The sequence below is a fragment of the Branchiostoma floridae genome, chromosome 12 (assembly GCF_000003815.2).
Source record: "Branchiostoma floridae strain S238N-H82 chromosome 12, Bfl_VNyyK, whole genome shotgun sequence".
Classification (NCBI taxonomy): domain Eukaryota; kingdom Metazoa; phylum Chordata; class Leptocardii; order Amphioxiformes; family Branchiostomatidae; genus Branchiostoma; species Branchiostoma floridae.
In genome coordinates, this window is record NC_049990.1 from 18,470,016 (window position 1) to 18,479,013 (window position 8,998).

General features: G+C 41.7%; 2 protein-coding genes across 2 annotated transcripts in view; both read left to right on the top strand.

Moving 5' to 3' along the window:
• Positions 1–1,175, top strand: part of LOC118427098 — a 3,163-nt gene extending 1,988 nt beyond the window's left edge. Inside the window, exons 3-4 of the mRNA XM_035836734.1 lie at positions 25–380; positions 463–1,175. Of these exons, the coding sequence (XP_035692627.1) occupies positions 25–380; positions 463–1,175 (1,069 nt within the window). The remainder of the gene's footprint in view (positions 1–24; positions 381–462) is intronic.
• A 4,508-nt stretch (positions 1,176–5,683) lies between these two features.
• Positions 5,684–8,282, top strand: LOC118427099. The gene is made up of 4 exons (XM_035836735.1): positions 5,684–5,803; positions 6,370–6,844; positions 7,061–7,556; positions 7,937–8,282. Exons 1-4 carry the CDS (start codon positions 5,711–5,713, stop codon positions 8,280–8,282), a joined length of 1,410 nt encoding a protein of 469 aa, XP_035692628.1. The 5' UTR covers positions 5,684–5,710.
• The last annotated feature ends 716 nt before the right edge of the window (positions 8,283–8,998 follow it).

An 8,998-nucleotide genomic window follows, 5' to 3' on the forward strand; every position in this document is an offset into this window, starting at 1 on the left:
GGCCAAAGCTGACAACCCCTACAGAGATTTGGCCAAGAAGCTGACCAAAGCTGACAACCCATACGAAGGTTTGGCCAAGAAGCTGGCCAAAGCTAACGACAACTCATACGGATATTTGGCCAAGAAGCTTGTCAAAGCTTACAACCCATACAGAGATTTGGCCAAGAAGATGGTCAACGCTTACAACGCATACGGAGATGGCTCCAAGAAGCTGGCCAAGGCTGACAACCCATACGGAGATGGCCCCAAGAAGCTGGCCAAAGCTGATAACCCATACAGAGATGGTCCCAAGAAGCTGGCCAAAGCCAAGATCCCCAGTGCAGGGAACCACGACAGCCTGACCACAGCAAAAGTTCCCCAGCGGGGGGAGCCACCAGAAGGCGACCAAAGCCACCAAGAAAGCCATTCTCCCTCCTGGAAAGTTTGGCATTAAGCTGACCAAAGCTGTTGCTCCACATGGAGATGTCTCCAAGAAGCTGGTCAAAGTCCCCAGTGGAGACGGCAGTGAGAAGTGCTTCCAGAAGCTGACCAACGTGAAGAAGCTGTCCAAAGCTGACAACCCATGCGGAGGTGGCCCCAAGAACCTGGCCAAAGCTGACAACCCCTACAGAGATCTGGCCAAGAAGCTGACCAAAGCTGACAACCCATACGAAGGTTTGGCCAAGAAGCTGGTCAAAGCTAACAACAACTCATACGGATATTTGGCCAAGAAGCTTGTCAAAGCTTACAACCCATACAGAGATTTGGCCAAGAAGATGGTCAACGCTTACAACGCATACGGAGATGGCTCCAAGAAGCTGGCCAAAACTGACAACCCATACGGAGATGGCCCCAAGAAGCTGGCCAAAGCTGATATCCCACATGTAGATGGCCCCAAGAAGCTGACCAACGCGAAGGTCCCATATGGAGATGGTCAAGAGAAGCTGGCTGAAGCCAAGGTAGCCAGCGCCAAGACCTCTAACGGAGAGAGCCACGAGAAGCTGACCACAGCAAAGGTCCCCCGTGGTAAGAGCAACCAGAAGAGTCCCGCAGCTGAGAGCAACGGAGACACCAAAGTGAAGGATGTTACCTTCCAGATCCAGACACAGGACATGCCATTCCGTATCGGCACGGTTGTCACACCAGGACTGTGTGCACTGAGGCCAGGACTGTTCTCCCTGATGAGGCCTGGTTGAACTGTTCATGAGACTAAAGGTAGTCCGACTTATAACGTTACCATAACATACAACTAGCATTATGTTTTTATGTGGACACGTACGTTACAGATATCAAACTTTATCATACTTGTCCTAGACTGGTTCATGTACTCGAGTTTTTAAGCATATCCTATTTCTTATTGCATTTTGCTACTTTTTAGTTTTGCTTTTTATTCATTTCATCAACATTATATGTATTATCATATGACAACAAGTATATACAGTTTTAATGAAGTACAAAATGTTTACACTGGTACTTTCTATTCATTGATTCCATACCATACATCTATATATACTTAGAAATAATATCACTTCGACATGTATTACTTCAGGTGTATATTTTTTCTATTATGTTTTCTATTCATGTTCATTCACCGAAGATGGAGCACGGTTATATTTTCATCGCTAAATTGATAAAATTCTAAGATGATGTCCAATTGTAATTTGACAAGCAGCTTGTTATTTGCCATAAACACTTGTGTTATATTTTCCAAACTTCAAACATTTTTTTCGGACTTAGAATGATGAACCTTACTTTATACATAATGGACTGATGTGATATCAATGCATGAAACCTCTCCAATATGTGTAAAGCAGTCCCACCTAACATCGTGCTATGCATTTTACGCAACATGTTACAAGGAAATATTGGAATAAATGTTTTCAGAAGTATTTTGTGGTGTTCTAAAATTGCTATTGTTCTATAAATCAACATACAATACGACTATTGAACTCTTAAGAAAAAAGTAATAGTTGGTAAGTTAGTTATCAAAGTAATAGTTGGTAAGTTAGTTATTATCCACACGTTGAACAGAGTTATAGAAAAACACCAATGAAAGGTCGGTTTTGCATGCGGAAAGCGTTCAGCACCAAGGACAGGTAAGTTAAGCATACGGAAAGTGTTCGGCACCAGGAGGGATCTGTTCTGCACATGAAAAGTACCAAGGAGATGTCTGTTTTGCATATGAAAAGTGTTCAGCACAAAGGACAGGTCTGTTCTGCATATGGGAAGTATTCGGGACGATTTCAGCCATATATGGAAAGTGTTCAGCACCAGGGACAGGTCTGTTCTGCGTATGGGAAGTGTTCAGAACGAGTTCAGCTATATATGGAAAGTGTTCAGCACCAGGAACAGGTCTTTTCTGCTAATAGGGAATGTTCAGGACGAGTTCAACCATATATGGAAAGTGTTCAGCACCAATAATAGATCAGTTTAGATAGTTAATGATAATAAGCTGATATAATTGTGATCTCTGAATACACAGCAAAAACATGACACGATGACAGCTTACTTTTCTCACTTTACTGTGTCTGTTCCAATGGCAAGAAGATAATATCTATTGTCAAAATCAGGATAGGCAACTACTAACAATCCAGCATTCATTTCTTCATATCTCTCTTTAGATTTTAGTAATATAACGTATAAAAATAAAATCTCTGAAATGAACACATGTAAAAAACATGACCAAAGCAAAACAATAGATTTTCATTAAACTGACATAATAATTAATGTCCTTCTCCTGGAGAACAACAATATAAAGTTGAAACGGTATTGTTATAGTAATCAAAACTACATATGCATATGAAGCGGCTTCAAAATCAATTGCTTTGTGCAAACAGTCAACAAAATGCACTGCTTTAAGCAGTTCATTACCTAGCAAAGAAATTTCATCTTTATGATCAAATAGCACCATTGAAAAGAAAATACAATAGCTTAACAACTATGATGTTTCATATTGCAAAGTCATAACAACATATTTCATTGGTTTAGCATGGAATATTCTTAACATATGAAGGAAGTGGTGACAGCAACCAATGAAAAACAAGGGGTTGAACATATCCCTGACCACCCCTCTGGACATTCTAGAATGGAATAGTCTTCAGTTCGTAATGCCACACAACATCTGAGAGAGAAACATTATATTTGGTATAACTTATTATTAATGCTACATGTATCCATATAAGCTTCACTCAACAAATTGATGACATTTAAAGGAAAAATCCTCTGACAATGTCAATGGTGGCTAGACAATTGTAGAGGGGAAAATTACAAAATTACTAAGATCTCACATTGTAATGCTTCTAACTTTTGTATCTCTTTAACAATATCAATATCAATCCTTGTTCCCTTTGATTTCAACTTAATACATTTGAATTTTTGCAATATTGCATATTACTGTTTGTACAGAAATAACTTCAAAAATGCAAAGAAAATGCATGAGAAGCTTATGAAGCATGACAATATTTTCTTTATCAGGTTTGTGACGACCCATTCTTTACCTACTGACAATGTGAATAGGGTCTTGATAACATATCACAAATACACAACTATATCTACCTACTCACCATATTTAGGCATAAAGATGTGTGATTTAGGATATTATACAGGGTTACAATTTACTGGGGCAAGTCAAAGTGCAATTTTTCCATAGGTAGATGCGGGCACCAAATTTTTTTCTACTGAAAAATAAAAGGATTTCTTTGCTGCAAGAAAAAATGCACAGAAATGTGTCATTTAAATTTATGTACTTGCCCCACTTACATATTGTTGAAGGCTAATACCCATACCATATGTTTATCTACATGATAGAGAATAGAGATGATGTCAAAATTGAAAAAATCCTTTTTCAAATAGTTTTTAAACTATTTGATTTGATTTGATTTATTGAAATTGCAAACAATACAATACACGTGGGACACAGGCAGCGATATGCTGGTGTCGTGGCCCACACATGAATACATACATACATATCAATTGGTACAATTATTAAAATACAATCATTGCATACAATTTAAAATTACAATACATCTATAAATCTGGGTATCAATCAGTCAGTCCAGTTTGCCAAGGATTTTTAAAACTTAAAAGTTCGCTTTCGCGATAGCGGGAAAAGGGAGTGTTCGCGGAGGTTTTAAGTTCGCGGTAGCGCCATTGACTGCAGTCTCATTCTAGAATGGAAAAATGTTCGCGGTAGTTTTAATTTCGTGGTGAAGTGGTCACCGCTAAAACCGCTAACATACAACCACCCCAAACATTTCTGAATTTACCAATTAAACCATCACATTAGCATATTATGAAAATCTAATGTAGAAATGATTGCTGCACTTATCATACCTGTATGGAGTCACCAACTTTGAAGAGTCGCATTCGGACTCACACAGATGAGAAACCGTTCAAGTGCGAGGCATGCAGTTCAGTGAGCGGCATCATCTGAAGCAATGCGGACTCACGTTGCACACTAGTGAGAAACCGTACAGGTGTGAGGAGTGTAGCGAGCAGTTTAATGCGCGCTGTCAGACCTAAAGAATCACGTGCGCACTCACACTGGTGAAAAGCCGTACATGTGCGTGGCGTGTTGTCCAATCTGAAGAGACACAGAAAAGAAAACGAGCATGTTATAATATCAAGATATTATTATTATTAACTTTCATAAGCTTCTGGGCGAACCAGGACTGCTGGCACGAAGAATTCTCAACTTTATTGTCAAGTAATGCGTTTTCATACACAGCTTCGACAGTCTGGATTAGACCCTCATCCAAATCGAACTCTCTCATGTTGTGTTCCAGAACACCGAAGTACGTAAACTGACCGGAAATAACCTCACAATCAGTTGTTCCAGGTAGCAACTGGTTTGTTGTTGTTTACCAGTTACAATCCGTCAGCGAGAGAAGCAAGACGTGTTGTTTCTTTTCCCCCTGTGTTTCTTGAGACAACTTGTGCGATATTTTGGCAAGGAGTTGCCAGCGAAGAGTTGGGTTTTCCGTGAGAAGCCCTAGTATTTCAGTATATTTGTCAAGACGTGAGAGTCTTGAACTTACGTTTGTGTATCGAAGTGCCGTGAGTGGAATAATGCAGACCGCTAGAGCGGCGCTAGGCGTCGCCTTGCGGGTCTGTCCCAGAACTGCAGTATCCACCTACACTAGACCAGCCGCAGGTAAGGAAGGCTAGATGTTCTTTGTTTTCCAGCTTTAGACATTTCTCCTGGGTGGAGTTTTTGTACTACTCTCCAAGCAGATGTTCTGTGGCTTGCACAGTTGGAACGTCTTGTTATGTGTTTTTATCGAGATACACGAAAGGACCAATGAGAGAAATGTGCTCTTTAATTGCATACAGAATATGTTCCCTATTACCGTTACTTTGAATATGTATATCAGGGAAATTTTCTATTTGTTATGCAATTAGATAATTCATATATATTTTTATTCCCCCGGTCCCCATATCTACAACTGTTTTAGGAAGCGAAAACAAGTTGAACCTGGACATATGATACATACTAGTAGTAGATATTAGTCTCTGTAGATGTAGTAATACATTACGACTTGAATATGTAGACCCTTATGATATCAACACTGAACAGGGAATAACTGGGACAAATGTGACGCGACGTTTCGTCTCTCCTTTTTATTTCTTTCTGACAATTTTTTTCTCATCACTTTGCGATCCAGGTATGGTGCTTGTACACACTTCACCACCGCGCCCTAGCGGTTCCCAACAGAACTGCCTTCGTCCGGACATGCCGTACAAGACCGGCCATGCGGACTGGAGCGGTCTGGACCTGGGGCTCTTCATCGGGGCGGGCGTCCTTGTCACTGCCGGGCTATATGAGGTGAGGTTTTCTGTACTTTTCAACTTTCAAACTAAAAACTAAGTGATGAAGACTGTTCTAGAACGGCGTCCTGTGTAGCTTTTTGTGACCTACAAAAGGTCATCAATGATTGTATTATACATGGTGATTTTTCTATTTATTAATCTTGTAAGGATGATTGATTATATGTAAAAAAGGCTTACTTGACAAAATATTCAAAGTTTCCTTCGTCATGCAATCATATTGGTCAGGAAGGTTGAACTTAACACAAGTAGTGTGGCATTGTTTACAGATTCTTCTGTGTTCCTTTACATATATTTTTCTTGAACGTCGACATACTATAAAATTGATAAAGAATTATCTGTTTTCGTTTGTTTTTAAATGGGCGGCATTTGATCATTGTGCAGCTGCTTTGTACGATTTATAATAGGGTCGACTCTTTCCGTACTAGTAATTCTTCATATTATCAAAAGTCAAATTTTGTTTATAAGTCGAGATTATCATCTTTAGGTCTCATACACTCTAATAGCTATACTGCACATCTTTCGTTCACTATCAAACACCTTGGTTTGTTTGTTATTCATCAGCACAAAAGATCTCTGGCCACGCACACACCGTCCGAAGTACAACCTGTGCAAGGTGTTCAGTACGTCCCGTCAGTCAACAGTCAGTACACGGGCCTGAACCTGGTACCGCTGGCGCCGCAGACCCCGGCCGGGGTGCTGTGCAGGAGCGCCGCCTTTCCTCTTGGAAAGAACGACAAGAAAGTAGCCGGGAGCGAGGATAGTAGAGGTGACAAGACAGACCAGCAAGTCTTCGCCCATTTTGGTAGGACTGCTGAAACAAATAAGGAGACTACCTCCACCGAGGAGGCCAACAAGTGCCCACGGGATGTCTCGGACGAGACGCCGACGGCTGTCGGTCCCGTGAAGATGCGCGACAAGGCGCTATCCACTGCGGAAGACGTCCGTGCAGCTTCTACTGAGAGCAAGAAGACGTCTGAAGACGCAGTAGATGGATGGGACAACAAGGAGGTGTTCAACGATGCTGTGAACAAGAGAGGTGAGCGACCGAATTCTTCCGTCTCTGTAATACTACGCTATATTTGTCCATTTGTAGAATTGCCTTGAAGAGGGCTCCCTGTAAAAAAAAAACTGAACACCTGTCTGTATAGGATCGATCCAAAACTTGAAGTAGCCCTTGCTGTTTCTTGTTCCTTATTGGACTGGCCGGTTTTGAAGTCGGCATGTTTACAACTTGGTTTGTCTTTTTGTCTAGGCACACCACAGTCCTTGCCCCACACAAAGACAAGGACCGACCACAACGAAGCAGACGTGTCGTCTGAAAATGACGTCAACGTGTCTGATGATGACCAGGTGCCGGCCAAAGAGGTGATGACGTTCAACTCTGACATCAGCGACCACAAGAAGTCACCTTCCGCGTGTCCTCTTGGAGGGGGCCAAGTCTCCGAGGGGAACGCCGGGAAGGACCACGACTTCTGTGGGAATGACGTCACCTCTGACGTCAGCAACACCTGCAGTCTGCCAGATCCCGCTGACGGAGAAAACGCGGGAAATGACGTCATCGACAGGTCTGGAGAGACAAGTCCTCGGCGCGCTGACTTCACAGAGGCAGAAGTCATCACAGTCACGGCATGTCCCGTTCGGCACGAGCTTAGCGCTGCTACACGAGAGGTGATCGGATCCACGCCACACGTCACAGACAAGACGGACACTGAAATTAGCTGGGAACAGTTCCTGTCCGAGGGAGATTTGTGAGTCCATGTTTTTATGTTAGTATGTAAAGTAGCACAACATTTGAGAGAGATTTGTAACGTTATTTCAGGTTGTTCCTGTACGTATTTTGGAATTTCCCATTTTTGATGTATCATACATGCTCTAAACAATGACTGCAGGGCCTGCAAGACTGATTCAAAGACTGGTAAGATATCCTAAAATACTTTCCTTACTGGAACAAGTCTGACCAAATCATTGTGACAACTTTGCAAAGTTTTCATTTATTTGCCCTAAAAAATGGCACACATTTGTGAGAAACAGGAGTCGATTGACGCCTGTCAGTAACCAGTAAAGGAATGTATTTCGCAAACAGGCGCGGCCCATTGAGATCCCGCTTAACCATTAAACTTTACTACAGTGACTCCGAGAGCGGCCACCTGTCCCAGCACGTACCCGTGAGTCCCCGGCTGCAGAGGAAGCTGAGATGTGCCGTGCTCTACGCTGATTGGCGGGAAGACAGCCAGTTTTGTCACCGAGATGACGTCACGACCAATCAGGTTAGCTTCTCCTGGTTTGGGGAAGATGATGACGTCACTGAGGTGAAGGTCTACTGCGCGGTTCTTGAAGGTGTGTGGAGAGAAGAGTCCGGATTGGTGGAGAATCACGTGACCAACACGACAAGTGGTGATGACGACATGGAGCCATACTACCCTGGACACGGGCGCAGGAATGAAATCCAGTCTGGGAACGAGATCTGGGTCTAAATGGACTTACCGAAATTCTAACTAACTACATGTATTTGTACTATGTCTTGTTTTTAAGAAAAAAGATAAAAAACGAACGTTAAAAAGTAAGCATACTCCGATCTGTGACACAAACTATACAAATCACATGTACAAGTCAGTAGGCAACCACTATATAAGCAAGTGACAGCGAGTCATACATTTCACATGGCTTTCAGTTCAAAACCACACCTTCCTTCTTAAGTCGTTATGCAAAACGCTACTTCATTGACAGTTACTGTATTATCATTTTACAAAAATGGAAAATATGATATGTCTTGCAGAAAGGGCGGACTTCTAGTAAAGAATTGTCCTGCTGTCCGTTTGTTTGTCGACGTGATATGGAGACTGTATTTCCGATGTTTGTCGATAGGAGTGCTTCTGCACCGTGAACACTGCAGTGATAAGAATGAAAATGAATACAGAAAGGAAAACCTTACTGGAGTGAGTACTTTTGCAACACTCCGTACTAATCAAACCTTGTGCAAGGATATGAAGATTTGTATATACATTATAATATTACCACCTCCAAACTCTTGTATAGACTTTAAAGACAGATTTATGATGATTATGAAAACAAACATGCTTTTTATATTTATCTCATACAGAGTTTTACTATGATCGGGACTCAATAAAGTATCCGACACTTCATGGATAGCTTTTCTGTTAAGTTTTTTTTCCTCTTCGTGTTCGTTTCT